The 17967-nt window shown below is 52.5% G+C and overlaps 1 protein-coding gene across 1 annotated transcript; it reads left to right on the forward strand.

The window, feature by feature from the left end:
- Positions 1-842: 842 nt before the first annotated feature.
- On the forward strand, positions 843-17086 carry LOC149995470 (leukocyte immunoglobulin-like receptor subfamily A member 6). Its single transcript, XM_090259242.1, has 11 exons — positions 843-947; positions 1028-1063; positions 1228-1512; positions 1656-1961; positions 2246-2296; positions 3852-3986; positions 13575-13772; positions 13936-14220; positions 14365-14667; positions 15985-16104; positions 16890-17086. Exons 1-11 carry the CDS (start codon positions 914-916, stop codon positions 17084-17086), a joined length of 1950 nt encoding a protein of 649 aa, XP_090115368.1. The 5' UTR covers positions 843-913.
- Positions 17087-17967: the final 881 nt, after the last annotated feature.

Below are 17967 nucleotides of genomic sequence, written 5' to 3' on the forward strand. Positions count from 1 at the left end.
TGAAGAGTGAATCAACGACTTCTTGTTTAGCAAACAATGTAGAAAATGTCTTTTCATCATTTTTTATTGTTCTTCTATGACTCTTGTCTCCATTTTTCCCCTTTGGCCTCCTCTGTCCATCCCAACCCCCTACCCCGGCTCCCACAGTCAGTTCCCACCCTGTCGTCACGCCCGTGGCTCATTCATGCGTGTTCTTTGACTAGAGATTTTCTATGCTACCTGTTGTTCAGTGCCTTCTAATATAATTATAATCACATAGAAGTTTTGTCATAATTCACAGAACATTTTAAATATTTATGTTTTGGGAAAATGTTTTTTCAAGGTCCCCAGTTCTCGTAATTTTTCTCATTTCTCCTTTCTAAGCACCTTCATTGCAACAATCGCCTTAGAATGCCAATTTCTTGCTAAGAAGGGTTCTCAGAATACAGGAGATCAGTCCCCTGGATCTCAGACGCAATTCTGGATCTGGCACAAACACCCGGCAGGTAGTAGGAGATCAGCGAGTGTCTGTCTATGGACAAGTCAGACACCAGAAGTATATTTTGTGTGTGGGAGCTGGAGAACATGAGTGGTCAATCCGTTCTGGAATCAGCCTGTTGAGGGTGGACTGAGGACCAGAGCCTGGATCCCGCCCTCTCTGAGCAGGAGCTCAGACCAGGCATAGGGTCCTGGGAACAAGCAGAGACCCCACAACTGGGCTGAGTGGCTCCAAGGGACCTGCCGGCCTCCTGAGCTCACGTCACGGAAAAACCCAGCGCCAGGCCGAGGGCGGGGCGTCCGCCCGCAGCGGGTCCACAGAGGTGGGAGCCCGGAAGGGCAGCAGCAGCCCCGGACTCACCACATCCTGTGCGTCTCTGTCCTTCAGGCCCAGGGTCTCGTCCCCCTGGGGAGCGGGAGCACTCACAGCGACGGCATGGTGTCCATCCTCCCTGCTCTTCTCTGCCTCGGTCAGTGTGGGGACGGGCAGGGGCCGCAGGAGGGCACAGGGCACTGACGGGGCAAACCTCTGACAGGGACTCTATTCCAGGGCTGAGTCTGGCCCAGAAAACCCGCGAGCTGAAGGGTGAGTCCTCCCCAGGGATCCTGTCCCACCTTCTACTTCACCCCTGGGGCTCGGGAGGCAGCAAGGGGTCCTGGGATGCGGTGGTAATGAGGAGGGACATGGGCTGAGCTGCGGAATGGGGGGGTCGGGGAGCCCTTTCCAATGCAGCCTCTGGTTCCTGCCAGGGACCCTCCCCAAGCCCATCATCTGGGCTGAGCCAGGCCCTGTGATCCCCTGGGGGAGCCCCATGACCATCTGGTGTCAGGGGACCGTGGAGGCTGAGGAGTACCGTGTGTACAAAGAGGGAAGCCCAGTGCTGTGGGACAGACAGAAGCCACTGAAACCCAGGGAAAAGGCCAAGTTCTCCATCACACGCGTGACAGAGGTACAAGCAGGGAGCTATCGCTGTTACTACCTCAGCCCCACTGGCTGGTCAGAGCGCAGTGACCCCCTGGAGCTGGTGGTGACAGGTGAGAGGACACTCAGTGGTCCCAGCCTCAGGCTCTGCCCTCAGGAAAGGAGTGGTCTCAGGGTGTCTCACCCTCACAGCCCAGCCCTGGGGGACGTGAGGGAGATGTGACCCCATTTAACACGCTGCCTCCCTCTTCCCTAGAATCCTACATCAGCAAACCCAGCCTCTCAGCCCTGCCCAGCCCTGTCGTGACCTCAGGAGGGAACGTGACCCTCCAGTGTAGCTCACGGCAGGTATTTGACAGGTTCATTCTGACTAAGGAAGGAGAGGACAGGCTCCCCTGGACCCGGGACTCACAGCGACACCCCAGTGGGCAGATGCAGGCCCTGTTCCCTGTGGGCCCCGTGACCTCCGGCCGCAGGTGGACGTTCAGATGCTACGGCTGTTTTAGGGACTGGCCCCTGCAATGGTCAGAGCCCAGTGACACCCTGGAGCTCCAGGTCTCAGGTGAGGGCCCCTGACCCCATCCTTCCTGAGCCGTCAGCTCGGGGTGGTGTCCCCAGGAGACATCTGAGGTTGGAGGGGACTGAGGGGTCTAAGTGATGGTCGCCCAGCACAGATGTGCCCCCCAGCGACCCTCCTGTCCTGCCTCCTCTCCCCCTCCCCTGGGTTCAGAGGTGACAGGTGGGCAGGGGGAGTGCCTTGGGGCCTCACAGCTGATGGAGGAAAGGGTTTGATGACAGCTCCAGGGTTAGTCCCCGACCCTCAGCCACTTCTGTCCCCCTTCCCAGGACCCCCTGGGGGCCCCTGCCCCCCACCCACAGGGCCCATCCCCACGGCTGGTGCGTCACTGAGACCTCTGCTCAGAGGGAGCACAGAGCAGCCCTGGGAGCTCTGAGGGTCCATCAGGGGTCTTGGGTCCCCCGGACACTCAGGGATGGGCTGTGTCCCCAGGGCAGGGAGTCAGGCAGAGATGCCGGGAGCAACACGCCCCCAGGGCTCTGAGGCTGCAGGTGATGGGGGGGGACATGGCAGAGGGACATGTGGGGCCCAGGCTGGGGGAGAAGCAATGGGGCTCAGGAGGGGAGAAGGCAGCCCCCACCCCTCACCCCCATCCTGATTTTCCAGGAGGCTCTGAGGATGGAGGACCCCCCCCCCACAGAGTCAGGTCAGCAGAGCAGTAAGCGAGGGTCCCTGTAGGGGGCAGGACGGTCCTGGTTCTGGTCCCAGCTCTTCACCTCCCATGGTGGGGACAGGGGTCCCTTCTCTTCTCTGAGGGTCGGGTTCATGTCTGTTCATCCTGTTTCCCTCCTGCTCACAGACTGCAGTCACATTAGGTGACATCAGGGGTCTCACAGGTTCAGGAAGGCAGTGCCCCAGCCCAGCCTGCCCCCCTCTCTCTAGAATGAATCCCTGACAGCCCCTCCCTCTCAGTGCAGCCGGGCCCAGCGGTGGCTCAGGAGAGAACGTGGCCCTGCTGTGTCAGTCACGGAGCCCGGGAGTCGCTTTCTGTCCACGACATATCAGCCCGTTCCCCTCCCCCATGTTAGATAAACTACTGGACTGGGTAGACGTAGGCCCAATTCTTCATGAGCTCTGTGACCTCAGCCCACGGGGGCACCTACAGGTGCTACAGCTCACTCAGCACCTCCCCCTACATCCTGTCACAGCCCAGTGCCTCCTGGAGATCCCGGTCTCAGGTGAGGAGACCCTAATTCTGTCCTTCCTAAGCTCACACTGCGCAGGGCTCTGTCTCTCCAGGGTCTGAAACAGTAATAATTGGGGAGTTTTGGGGACTCCACTAAGGAGGATATTCAGGAACCCCAACAGCAATCCCTCCCCCATGGACCCTGGGACATCAGCTGCTGAGTTAGTGGGGTCTCGGAACTGGAGGGAAGGAAGTGGATGGCGTCTGCCTCACACACGGGACACAACCATTTCCATATGGTGACCATCTTCCTTACCACCCTTGGGCTCTGTGGGACATTAGCGGCTCCAAAATGAATCCAGGCAGGTTCACGCACCAGAGGCTGAGATCACCCAAGGAGGGGACAGGGAACCTGGCAGAGATGGGACGGAGCTCATGGAAGTACCATGGAAAGGTTGTAATTTGAGAGGTGGGGCATTGGAGAGCACACACCCCAGGAGGAAGGCCTGTGTCCCCCCAAGTCCTCACTCACCCCCTCATTCATGATTCTCAGGAGCAGCCAACACCATCAGCCCATCACAGAACAGCCCAGGCACCAGGAGTGGGGAGCAGAGTAAGTCCTCAGTGACGGGGCTGGGGCAGAGGGTCAGGTCCTGTCAGAGGGAGGCAGGTGCCCTGATGGACATCCAGGATTCTGGGGTGACTTTGTCTGCCCTGACCTCTGTGACCTCTTTACCCACAATCCCTAGCCTCCCACCCCCAGGACTACACGGTGGAGAACCTCATCCGCATGGGCGTGGCTGGTCTGGTCCTGCTGGCCCTCGGGGTGCTGCTGCTTCAGGCTCGAGACAGCGAGAGGAGGGCCCACGCTGCAGCCGGGACATGAACACAGCGGGCACGGGCACCGTTCAGAGTAGGGGAGCGTGGAGCTCATCTGATGACCCAGGATGTGCTGAAAGACCATCTGGGCCACAGCTGGGGAAAGTTATGTTGAGATTGTCGAGGGGAGTAAACACAGTTTGAGTGCAGGGAGTATCTGTGGGCCCCTGTACAGGACTCTGCCAAAGTAAATGTGTGTTTTCTCTCCCTTGGTCTTTGCTGACTTTCTTTGTTGACTCTCTTTAACGACCCCCCCTTCTTTCCTCACCCCTGTGACATGAGGGTCCCTGCATATGGCTCTGGGTTCACACATTTAAACTTCATGCCCTCTTCCACTTGTATATGATAAAATGTCCTTAATTTCTAACCACCACACGACCCGATGCATGTCATGGGGTCTTCATCTCCTCAGATCACAGGAGTCGCCTGTGAGCCACAAGTAAATAAACAGGCAAAAGTAGAGACGACCCTGAGAGATGAATGCAAACCACTGCCTCCTGCCCTCTCTGGGCCCCCCGTGCTCCCCGTCTTCTTCAGATGCCACGTGTGCTTTCCCCAGAACTGTCCTCCCTTGGTGTTTGAAGGGACAGCCTAGTGGGGGTGTCACCTTACAATGTTACCATGTTTAAGAATGATAGGATTTGTGGAATATTCCAAGGTCTGAATATAAATAAAATGGAATTTTACTCAACCATGAGAAAGAAGAACAAATAGAAACAGAGGCAGGACACTTGGAGGAGACAGACAGAGGTCAGAGGGGAGGGAGGAGGGGACCGGATGAAAGAAGGTGGAGGGATCAGTCCAGGAACACGCATGCATGACCCCCAGACAATCGGCAGGGCGGTGACGGCCAGAGGGAAGGGAGCGGGGGCTGGGTGGAGGCGGACAAAGGGGGGGGGTAGAAATGGGGACATTGGTAAGAGTGTCACAGTAAAAATAAACAAAAAGCCCTGCCATTTGAGGCAACGTGAATGCACCTGGAGGGCATTTGTTAACCCAGCTTGATCGCACAGAGAAAGAGAAATCCTGGCTGACCTCACGTACATGTGGGATCTCTAGAAGTCGATCCGTAGACACAGGGAGTGGCACGGTGCTCACCAAGCAGAGTGCAGGACAAGGAGACGGTGGGCAAAGGGCATCGGCTTCCAGTCATAAGGCTAACAATTCCCGGGGAGTCTAACGGACAGCCTGGTGGTTACACTGAGCTATGCTGTGTTATGTACTGGAGAGTGGCTTAGGGAGGTGCGTCTGAGATGTTCTCACCACAAAAAATAACTGACAATCATGTGATTTCTTTTTTTAAGTATATTTTATTGATTATATTGTTGCAGTAGTTTCCATTTTTTCCCCTTTGCTCCCCTCTGCCCAGTACCCCCCTTCCCTCCAGCAATCCCACCCCCCTTAGTTCATGTCCATGGGTCATGCATATAAGTTCTTTGGTTTCACCCTTTCCTATATTATTCTTAACTTCCCCCTGTCTGTTTTGTACTAATCGATTATGGTTCTTAATCCCTGCACCATATCCCCATTTCTACCCCTCCCCCTCCCAGCCGATAACCCTCCAAATGATCCCCATACCTATGATTCTGTTCCTATTCTGGTTTTCTTAGTTGGATTTTGTTTTTATTTTTTAGACTCAGTTGTTGATAGTTGTGAGTTTGTTGTCATTTCAGTGTTCATAGTTTTGATCTTCTTTTTCTTAAGTAAGTCCTTTTGACATTTCATATAATAATGGCTTGGTGATGATGAGTTCCTTTAGCTTTACCTTGTCTGGGAAGCACTTCATCTGCCCTTCCATTCCAAATGATAGCCTTGCTGGATAGAGTAATCCTGGTTGCAGGTTGCCTTTCATCACATTGAATATTGCTTGCCAGTCCCTTCCTGCCCGCAAAGTGTCCTCTGAGATATCAGCTGACAGTCCTCTGGGCACCCCCCTGTATGCAACTCTCAGCCTCTCTCTTGCTGCCCTCAGGACTCTGTCTTTACCTTTCACCTTTGGTATCTCAATAATGATGCGTCCTGGTGTGGTCCCCTCTGGGTCCAGCCCGCCCGGGACCCTCCATGCTTCCCAGACCGTATGTCCGTCCTTCACAAGATTTGGGAAGTTTTCCTCATGTTTTTCAATTCTTGCTTCCTCATTCTGTACTGGTTGACAGTTCTTTTCTTCCTTATGTTCCAAATCGTTGATTTAAACCCGTTTCCTTCCCTTCACCATTTGTTTTGTGTAGATTTTCCTTCGTTTCACTTAGCATAGCCTTCACTTCTTCCCTTATGTGTCTGCCGTACTCAAGCACATCTGTCAAGTCTGTGAGCTACTTTATCACCAGTGTTTTGAATTCTGGGTCTATTAGGTTGGCTATCTCCTCGTTTGTTAGGTTGGTTATCTTCTTGTCGCTTAGGTCTCCCACTGGAGCCTTGATCCGTTTCCCATTTTGGGTCATACTTTTCTGTCTCCTCATTCTGACAGGTTCCTGTGTTTGTTTGCCTCCGCATCCCAGGTAGAGCTGTCACTCCTGTTACATTGTAAGGGGCAGAGCCTTAGGTATTCTTCAGTACAGGGCGATCTGTTTCACCACGTTGTGGTGCTGTATGTGGGGAAGGGGTCCGAGAGGGAACAATATCACCGGTCCAGCACTCGCCCCTTTTCCAGACACCTCTTCCACTACCGCTCTGGAATGGGTGCCCCTCTAGCTGCTGCCCTGGCTGTTGTTCCCAGATGAGGTGGGTCTGTGGATGTTCTAGGACCATGGGGGCTCTTTAAACAAGTGGATTCTGCTGAGACAGGCAGTTTCTGCCTCTACCCCAACCCCCACTGGTCTTCACAGTCAGGAGCAATGAGGCTTGATTTCCCCGGCGCTGGTACCTTGAGCTGTGAGGTCCAGTGAGGAGCTGGAAACGCTCCCCAGGTGTCCCTCCTGACTGCGCTTTCCACTGGCCTGCCACTGCCACCACCACACCGCATCCTCTCCACCCCGGCTCTGCTTCTCCTGCCTGTCTTGTTCAGTATTTCTTCTTGATATCTTTGTCTGTTGGACTTCCATGCAGCTTGATTTTCTGGAACTTCTGGTTGTCTCTAGTTCTGAGGTAGTTGTGTTCCTTCTAATTTGTGGAGGGAGACACAGCGTGTCTGTCTATGTCTCTGTCTTGGCCAGAAGTGTCTGTCTGCATTCTTGATGTAAAAAATCTAACTCACAGCAGGCAAATTTCATGTGATCTGATGACTGCAAATATCACAGTTTGTGAATTTATGTATTTATGTATCCATTTCTCTCTTTCTGTATCTTTAACCCTCAGGTTCTTTTTCTCTCTCTTTACCTATCTTTCAATCAATTTATCTATATATCACCATCTGAGAATGATCTATGGCCTTCTTTCTGGAAAAAAATAAAATAAATTTCTCTTTTCCAAAGCCACCCAGTTATTTGTAATTTGTTATAACAACTTGACCAAGCTCCTCTCTTTTCTTCCTGTCTCTTTTCTTCTCCTTCTTATATTCCCCTTATTTGCCCTCCTTTCCTCCTCCTCCTCCTCCTCCTCCTCTCTCTCTCTCTCTCTCTCTCTCTCTCTCTCTCTCTCTCTCTCTCTCACTCGCTCTTTACATAGAGGGAGAAAGAACTCAGTTTTGACTCATACACTCAAAATTATTTCAGCTGAAACAAGACTCTGCAAGTTTTCTTCTCATCAGAAAACACAGTATCAAACTGCCCAGTTAATGACTTTCTTTTGCAGCAGAGTACAAAGACAATAGGGGGAATTTGGGACAACATTAAAAAAATATTTTTAAACTTCACAAATGTAAACAGGTATAAGTGATATTTAAATAATTAAACTTACAAATGATTTTTTGATATGTTTGCAATTTCATGCTTTTCATGTTATTAAAGATGTAAACTATAACAAATATGCAAGTGATACTAGGCCTAAAAATTTTAGGTGGAAGTCAAATTTCATATGTCTTCTGAGAATGGTTTTATATTATTAACTCTTTTATATATTTGCTTTGCCAGGGAATATTGACTGCTATGAACTGAATATTTGTTACAGTTCTCCAATAACAGCAAACTAGGCTAAATCCTCCTATGATTGTAGGGTTTAGGAAAATGAACTGTGACACCTGAGACGTGAGGGGTGTTTAGTGACGTGGCTCAGCTCAGTCCCTCAGCACCTGCTATTTGTAGCGTGAGGAGAAGCTGGTCTTCTTCCTGTGTGGCAGGCACCACGTGCACAGAACTGACTGTGCTGTGGAGACAATGCCCACCATATCCTATGCCTCTGTCTCTTGAGCTGCACCTGAACAACTGAAAAACGAGTACTTGAAAGCTGTGTTATAGGAAACGTCCATTGAGAGTTCGCCCCTTTCCCTAATGCACGGAGAGCACAAACGTGAAGCAGAAATGGAAATTCAAAATAGTTGTCCCAGGATCCACAAGTCAGGACAGTGCATCTCCTGCCCAGAGGCTGTGCTGACCCAGGCCTTGTCCAGTCTTGAACACAAAGGTGCAGATGTATCTAGGAGACTTTTCTCAGAACTGTGGGTCACCTCCACTTCCGCTCATTCTATCCTGGTTTGCATATGAATCCCGAGAGGTGGTGGAGAATTCAGCACTGGGTCCTGGACAGCTCCACCCCCCCCCCAGCACACCTAGTCATCTAGCTGTGTCTCTTTTCTAATGTTTCTTGAATTTTATGTAAAAGGAGCATGTAAATATGCGTATATGACTTACATATACTTTGTGCAGAATATTTTATGGGTTTCTGTATTCTAAAGTGTTTCTCTTCACTACAGTTGTGTTTTAATCTTATATAGGCATTTTATCCTCTCGGTGGGCTGAGCACCAAGAACACATTCAACAGAAGGAATGAGAGCTTGTTTTAAAAGCAGTGACAGAACCACATAGTTCATTTTAGGTCCTCTGAATTGGGGTATTAATTGCACTGAACACAATAGTGAGGTAGATTCACGTTGCTGAAGAGCTGAAATTTCCCCTGTGCACCCATTACTTTACTCACAGAAAAGTATGCATGAGTGCCTGGGGATGATCCTTTGCTGAGTTCTCTCAAAAGTATAAAGAGCCTGGACATACACTTAAAAGCTGAATTCCTCCTGTGGACAATCTTTGTACTGTTAGGAAGGATATAAAACTCTCCTGAGTAGGAAGCACTGTCTGGGTGGATGAGCCTGAGAAGCATGAATGATGAAATAATCCTGGCATTTCTACGACATAAAAAAGCAACCACTCAACTCCCACTTTCTAGTGTAAGTGTCTGCACAGAGACACTTTCAAAAACTTCCCTAGGGTGAAGTATCTCAAGTACATGCTTTACATATGGACAAGCTAATTCTGCATTCTATATGAAACTCCACAAGATTACCACAAGAACCAAAAATAATTCTGAAGGAAAACATAGTGACAAGGGAGGACTCACAAGATCACATTTCAAATCTTACTATGATATTCCTATAATAGAGAGATTTTGGATTTGGTTAAAATGTTGACACATATTTTAATGAAATATAATAAAGATCTACAAATAGACCCACACAAGTTCAGTCCACTGCGTTTAGACAATGATGCCCAGACACACCAAGAAAGAAAGGATGTTCTTTGCATCAAATGATGCTCAATATTTGGATATCAAGGCTGTTGGCTGTGCTGATTTTGATAAGATGCCAGGAAGGCCTTGCCCATGGTAACCACACCATTTCACTCCCATCACCAGTGCCGGGCTCTCACGGTCAGTCCATGCCGTTTTCAACCATCGGTGCTCCTGCCTTTATATTTGAGCCACTCTGTGTATGTGTTGCTACCACACTGAGAGTTCATGCCCACTTTCGACAAAGTATAAAGCCAAGGAACAGTTTCAGAAATAACCACACGTTGGATAGCAATGTTTGTAAGTTGCATGTTAAAGTATTTTTTTGTCTCCTATTGGTGTCAGCTGTCATCTTACAGATGTGTAGATGTTTTAAATGTTCTCAGTCCCAGTCCCTTGCCTCATTTTGCCGTTGCTAATATCTCCTACCATTTCCCATTGTGAGATTTCTTCTTCCCTCTCTTGTGGGTGTCCACAAGGAACAGTTATTATTTTTAATGCGGCATATTTACCAATTTGTCCCCCATTGGCCTCCACTGCCCCTCCCACACCCCGCCCCCACCGTCAATCCCCACCATGTTGTCTATGTCTGTGGATCATTAATGCTAGTTCCTTGACTAGACCCTTCCCCTTCTTTCCCCACTTCTCCCCTTACCTCACCCCTGTGGTCCCTGTCAGTCTGTTCCTTGTTTCCACGCTTCTGGTTCCATTTTCCCCATTTGTTTTTTGTTCATCAGGTTCCTGTAATACATGAGATCATATGGTATTGGCCTTTGGCTGCCTGGTTTATTTCACTGAGCACAATATTCTCCAAGTCCATCCATGCTGTCATGAAAGGTAGGAGTATGATCCCACCTATAAAAGGAAGCTAATGAAGAAAATACACTAAGAAACAAAATAGAACCACAAGCATGGAACCATAGGTCAGGTTGACAGTGACCAGAGAAGAAGGGTGATAAGGAAGGAAATAAGGGGAAGAGTCCAGTCAAAGAACATGTATGAATGACCCATAGACATGACATGTGTGGGGAACAACTGTGGGCGAGTGGGTGGATTGGGGGGAGGAGGGCAAAGGAGAAAAATTGGAACAACTGTAATAGAATAAGTATAAAAACTTTTAAAAACTAGTTAGGAGCAGGGGTGGTATACTGAGTTTGTTTTCAGCCAGCCAAAATGTTTCTGTCACCACCTTCAACAGCCCCACACTGATGTGGTCACTTTATGACGTGCTTTTTAAACAACACTTGCTCTTCAAAATGCTGTGACTTTCTATTGCTGTCAAGCTGAGGTTGTTTATTTGTTTTCAAGTAAAACCTTTGGGGGTTGCAAAAACATCTGTGGTTATGGAACATACAAACCTCTGGGCTTCCTGTCAAAGAAAACATTTACTGCTGTCAACATGAGACTGTTTATTCACTTTCAAGTAAAGCCTTCGGGGTTTGCAAAAACATCTACAGTTATGAAACGTAGAAACCTCTGGGCTTCCTGTTGAAGAAAACGTGCAACCAAATACAGGACAACATTTTAGAGAACCCTGGAGACAAAACCACTCTCTGAACTGCAGCAAAAGAGGGTGAGGGGTTGACAGGTCACGGGCCTGCTCCCTGCCAGGCGAGGATGTTGGATTATGTTTATAAGATAAGAAGAATACACAGGGGAACCGGTATGGTCAGATCGAGTAATAAATGTTTTATGTGCCATGGATTACCAGTGAACTAGAGATAAACAATATGTGTCAATAAAATATAACATCAACAGTAATTGAACTCCAGTCTTGCATGTCCAACCATGGGACATGGATGGCTTACATGGACTTACACACAATCCTTGCATACTTCTTCCCAGCTCTCAACACATGTGAAGACGAGAAATGAGAAGAAGGAATCTCCGTGTTCCTTCCATTTCTGAGCTTTTAGCTGGGCTCTTCGGAAGGGGTTGCCATTCTATAGAATGGTAAGAAAGCAGATATGGGGGAGAACCGAAATGTCAATAGCACCTAGTGTGAGCATGCGTGTCTGCGAGTGTGTGAAGGTTTGAGTGTGAGTGCGTGTGACTGAATGTGCTCACGGGGTAACGACAGCTCTGGGGGGCTGAGGAAACAGAAGTGAGAGCTGAGGTTGGAGGGTCACCTGTGGATGATCATGAATAGTTTTCAGTTCAGAAAGAAATGACTGGAGGTACCTGAAGACAGGGCCATGGAGAAACTTTTAGCAGAAAATGGACAGAATCTGAAATGTAATTTGCAAAGACTGATGTGAAGGGTGAACTGAGAGGAAAGTGAGGGTGCAGGACTCAGTACCCAGGCAGGTGGAGGGTGTGACCACCGCCTGGGGGACAGGAAGGGTGACCATCTCTCCCCACCTCGTTGACTGGAATCCAAGCAGCCCTCAGGACCGTGAAGCAGGGGTCGCAGGGATGAGCCTGGGGTCTTTGCAATGCACTCTGCTTCTGCAGGGGATCCCAGCACTTCCTCCTCGCCTGCAGCTCGGGGCTGAGTCTCACTGTTCCCGCGTGACTTTGTGTCTCTGAGAGAAGTGGGCTCTTTCTCCGTCCCTCCCCTTGGGGGAATCACTGGAGTCCTTTCTGCCTTTCAGAGCAGCCAAGATCCTGGGTGTCACTGTCCTCTTCAAACTGGGGAGGCTCTTCAGGACTCAGAGAATCTTCATGCATGAGAGTCCTGTTCAAAAGCAGTAAACACACACACACACACACACACACACACACTACCACTTCCTGGATGGCTGAAGGACCCTTGAGCAGCCTACTTCCTCCTCTCTAGCTCTCAGATCCCTCAGTCACAGCCCAGTGAGACCACCCAGTCCCCACAAATGTCATCAGAATCCTTCTTGCCTGAGACATGGGGGAGAGAAAGCCAGTCACTGAGAGCAGATGAAGATTCTGGAGGTTTGAGAAACTGAAAAGCAGAGGTACCTGGTCCATGGAGCAGAAGGAAGGCTCAGACTCACACCACAGAACAGTCACGTGAGTCACGGCAGAGACCCTCACAGGGCCGGGGGGAGCCCCTGGCCTCCCCATCACGGCTGCAGGGCCAGCTGTGTGAGTGTCCAACAAGGTGACTTTCATACCTGCTTCACTCCGTACACAAAATGGATGCTGATGGGCCACAAGCTGAAGAGTAAATCAACGACTTCTTCTTTAGCAAACAATGTAGAAAATGTCTTTTCATCATTTTTTATTGTTCTTCTATGACTCTTGTCTCCATTTTCCCCCTTTGGCCTCCTCTGTCCATCCCAACCCCCTACCCCGGCTCCCACAGTCAGTTCCCACCCTGTCATCACGCCCGTGGCTCATTCATGCGTGTTCTTTGACCAGAGATTTTCTATGCTACCTGTTGTTCAGTGCCTTCTAACATAATTATAATCACATAGAAGTTTTGTCATAATTCACAGAACATTTTAAATATTTATAATGTTTGGGGAAAACTTTTTTTCAAGGTCCACGGTTCTCATAATTTTTCTCCTTTCTCCTTTCTAAGCACATTAATTGCAACAATCGCCTTAGAATGCCGATTTCTTGCTAAGAACGGTTCTCGAAATACAGGAGATCAGTCCCCTGGATCTCAGACGCAATTCTGGATCTCGCACAAACACCCGGCAGGTAGTAGGAGATCAGCGAGTGTCTGTCTATGGACAAGTCAGACACCGGAAGTGTATTTTGTGTGTGGGAGGTGGAGAACATGAGTGGTCAATCCGTTCTGGAATCAGCCTGTTGAGGGTGGACTGAGGACCAGAGTCTGGATGCCGCCCTCTCTGAGCAGGAGCTCAGACCAGGCAGAGGGTCCTGGGAACAAGCAGAGACCCCAGAACGGGGCTGAGTGGCCCCAAGGGACCTGCCGGCCTCCTGAGCTCACGTCACGGAAAAACCCAGCGCCAGGCCCAGGGCGGGGCGTCCGCCCGCAGCGGGTCCACCGAGGTGGGAGCCCGGAAAGGCGGCAGCAGGCCCGGACTCACCACATCCTGTGCGTCTCTGTCCTTCAGGCCCAGGGTCCCGTCCCCCTGCAGAGCGGGAGCACTCACAGCGACGGCATGGTGTCCATCCTCCCTGCTCTTCTCTGCCTCGGTCAGTGTGGGGACGGGCAGGGGCCGCAGGAGGGCACGGGGCACTGATGGGGCAAACCTCTGACAGGGACTCTATTCCAGGGCTGAGTCTGGCCCAGAAAACCCGCGAGCTGAAGGGTGAGTCCTCCCCAGGGTCCCTGTCCCACCTTCTACTTCACCCCTGGGGCTCGGGAGGCAGCAAGGGGTCCTGGGATGAGGTGGTAATGAGGAGAGACATGGGCTGATCGGGTGAATGGGGGGTGGGGGAGCCCTTTCCAATGCAGCCTCTGGTTCCTTCCAGGGACCCTCCCCAAGCCCACCCTCTGGGCTGAGCCAGGGCCTGTGATCCCCAGGGGGAGCCCCGTGACCATCTGGTGTCAGGGGACCCTGGAGGCTGAGGAGTACCGTGTGGACAAAGAGGGAAACCCAGGGCCCTGGGACAGACAGAAGCCACTGGAGCCCAGGGAGAAGGCCAAGGTCTCCATCACACGCCTGACAGAGGTACACGCAGGGATCTATCGCTGTTATTACCTCAGCCCCACTGGCTGGTCAACGTGCAGTGACCCCCTGGAGCTGGTGGTGACAGGTGAGAGGACACTGAGGGGTCCCAGCCTCAGGCTCTGCCCTCAGGAACGGGGTGCTCTCAGGGTGTCTCCCCCTCACAGCCCAGCCCTGGGGGACGTGAGGGAGGTTTGGGCCCCATTTAACTCTCTGCCTCCTTCTCTCCTAGTATCCTACAGCAAACCCAGTCTCTCAGCCCTTCCCAGCCCTGTCGTGACCCCAGGAGGGAACGTGACCCTCCAGTGTTGCTCAGGGCAGGGATTTGACAAGTTCATTCTGACTGAGGAAGGTGAGGACAGGCTCCCCCGGACCCGGGACTCCCAGCGACAGCCCTGTGGGCACTTCCAGGCTCTGTTCCCTGTGGGCCCCGTGACCCCCGGCCGCAGGTGGACGTTCAGATGCTACGGCCGTTACAGAAACACCCCCCAGGTGTGGTCACAGCCCAGTGACTCCCTGGAGCTCCTGGTCTCAGGTGAGGGCTCCTGACCCCATCCTTCCTGAGCCGTCAGCTCGGGGTGGTGTCCCCAGGAGACATCTGAGGTTGGAGGGGACTGAGGGGTCTAAGTGATGGTCACCCAGCAGAGATGTGCCCCCCAGGGACCCTCCCTGTCCTGCCTCCCTTCCCCCTCCCCTGAGTTCAGAGGTGGTCAGTGGGCAGGGGGAGTGTCTTGGGGCCACACAGCTGATGGAGGAAAGGGTCTGATGACAGCTCCAGGGTTAATCCCCGACCTTCAGCCACTTCTGTCCTCCTTCCCAGGACCCCCTGAGGGCCCCTGCCCCCCACCCACAGGGCCCATCCCCACAGCTGGTGCGTCACTGAGACCTCTGCTCAGAAGGAGCACAGAGCAGCCCTGGGAGCTCTGAGGGTCCATCAGGGGTCTCATGTCCCCTGGACACTCAGGAACAGCCTGTGTCCACAGGGCAGGGAGTCAGGCAGAGATGCCAGTAACCACAGGCCCCCAGGGCTCTGAGGCTGCAGGTGATAATGGGGGGGCATGGCAGAGGGACATGTGGGACCCAGGCTGGGGGAGAAGCAATGGGGCTTAGGTGCGTAGAAGGCAGCCCCCACACCTCACCCCCATCCTGAATTTCCAGGCGGCTCTGAGGATGGAGGACCCCCCACCACAGAGTCAGGTCAGCAGAGCGGTAAGTGAGGGTCCCTGTGGGGGGCAGGTGGGCCCTCGTTCTGGTCCCAGCTCTGCTGCTCCTGCAGTGAGACCAGGGCTCCCTTCTCTGCTCTGAGGGTCGGGTTCATGTCTGTTCATCCCGGTCCCCTCCTGCTCACGAACTGCAGTGACATTAGCTGACATCAGGGGTCTCACAGGCTCAGGAAGGCCGTGCTCCAGCCCAGCCTGACACCCCCAGGGGCTGTCAGAGCTGTGGGGGGGAGACAACCCAGGAGAGTCACAGGGCCCACTTCGCGCCCCTGCCCCTCCCGTGTCCCTGCTGTGCTGGGGGCAGGTAGTAAGGAAGGACGCTCAGCTCCATGTAAGACAGGACAGGCCCCCTGCAGATGAGAAACTTATAACTCAGGGCTGGTGTCCACCTGGGGTCAGCATGAGGAGAGCACAGGGACCCCACATCTTGGGGTCCCATCCCCACCCTGCCCAGCCATGCTGGGTGACCTGGGGCATGTGGGTAACCTTTCTGAGCCTCAGTGCACTGGGGGTGGGGCCTGAGGGCTGTGAGGTCAGAGGAGATGAACAACAGACCCAGCACGTGCCTTGCACACAGTAGGTGCTCATTAAATGGCATCTTTGGCACACAGATGACGTCACTCCTGCCCAAGGTTTGCCATGGTACTGGATCGTCCTGATCGGGGTCTCAGTCATCGTGCTGCTGCCCGTCTTCCTCCTCCTCTTCCTCTTCTGCCGATACCAGCTGCGTCAGAACAAACGCAGGACGTCAGGTGAGTAGGGAACGGGGGTAACCGGGGCCCCAGGAGAGAGGTGCCCAGAGCACCTGCCGCAGGAAAGACAAGAAGATGGAGACGCTCAGCTGAGAAAGAAATTTCACCAGAATCTCAAATCAGAAAATCTAGAAAGAGCCCTCGCTGCTGTGACTCAGTGGATTGAATGCAGGCCTCCGTACCAAATAGTTACCAGTTCGATTCCCAGTCACGGCACAGGTCTGGGTTGCAGGCCAGCTGCACAGTTGGGGGCGTGTAAGAGGCAACCACACACGGATGTTTCTCTCCCTCTGTTTCTCCCTCCCTTCCCCTCTCTCTAAAAATAAATAAATAAAATCTGTTCTTTTAAAAAAGGAAAATTTAGAATGAACACATTCAAGGTTAGCACAGACATACAAATAAATGTAAGTTAATTTTTCATTTTCAATCTCATGAAATTTGAAAAGCACCCATCAAGTCTGTTAAGGTTTTCTTCTTTCCTCTGGAATCACACGGGAGGGGTCCTTCCCCTCCCAGGGCTGAGACTCTCTGTCCTCCAGCCCAGCTACAAACACCCAGGAAGAGCCCCTCTGTGAGAGGAAGGGACGGCTGCCCTGGGGGAGGGTTCATGGGGAAGGGGACAGCCTGGGAGGTGCGGGATCAGTGGGGAGAGGGACTGAAATCCCCACTGCGTGACCTGGCGCCTCCCCTCCCCCTGGGTTAGTGGCCCATCTGGGAGCAGGCGGGTCTGCAGCCCTGACATCCCGGGGACCTGCCAGGAGACACACCCCGTTCTGTCCCCACAGATGCCACCATGAAGGACCCACAGCCTGAGGAGGGCGTGCAGCTGGACCCTCGGGTGAGATCCCTGCTCCTGTCCAGGCCACCAAGGACCTTCCTGCCGCCCCCTTTACTCCAGTGGTCCCTTCCCCGTCCTCACCTCACCTGCTTCTCATTAGCGTCCACGCTGGCCTCTCCTTCTGATCACCACCTCTTGCTGTGACTCACTCCTCCCACTTTCCTGTGGCCTCCTGGCCCTCCTAGGTGGTCCCCTGGGCTGGCTTCTTGTCCTCTGTCTGACCTTGTGCAGCCCTAGGTCTCTGGAGGAGGCATGAATAAGTGAACACCCACAGGTCCCAGGGTCCGCCTCATGCATTCATGCAGCAGCGGTGATGAAGTCACTGGTTACCGGCTGCATTTAGGTGCCACAGGGCAGCCCTCTCTCCACACTCTTCGTGCTCACCTGTGGGTGGGAGAGATGCAGGCAAGCAGGCAGATGGCATCCTGGAGAGCCAGGGCTGTGAGAGAATAAAGCAAGGGCAAGGGACAGAGTGTGTGGTGGGGGAGGGGCCAGAACAGAGACAACAGCAGGTGCAAAGGCCCTGAGGCAGCACATGCTGCTTCAGCCGGATGGGCCGTGTGGCTGGAGCCAAGTGAGCAAGAGAGGCAGAGCGTTAGGTTAAGAGACAGATCCATGGAAGTACCAGATGCCCAGGGCTCAGGAAGTCCCTGCAGACGCCATCAGGACAGTGACCCATCTGATCTGCAGTAAACTTGTCACCTTGACGATACAGACAGAATTGATGGAGGATCTCCACCGTGGCACCAAGGGGACGTGTTTCGGTCTCACTGTCTCTCCAGCAGATCAGGTCCAAGGACGACCCCCAGGATGTGACCTATGCCCAGCTGAACCATTTGAGCGTCAAACGGGAGACAAGGGCACCCCGTTCCTCCCCGTCAGAGGAGCCCCCAGATGAGCCCAGTATGTACGCTGCTCTGGCCGTCCGCCTGCCCAGGATGGACCCAGACCCCACACTCCAGAGAGGGGGCCTGCACGTACCCCAGAGGATACAGGAGCTGCCCCCAAGGACACTCAGCTAGTGA

The sequence above is a fragment of the Furipterus horrens genome, unplaced genomic scaffold, assembly GCF_987537825.1.
Source record: "Furipterus horrens unplaced genomic scaffold, mFurHor1.1.pri manual_scaffold_13, whole genome shotgun sequence".
In the NCBI taxonomy this organism is placed as follows: domain Eukaryota; kingdom Metazoa; phylum Chordata; class Mammalia; order Chiroptera; family Furipteridae; genus Furipterus; species Furipterus horrens.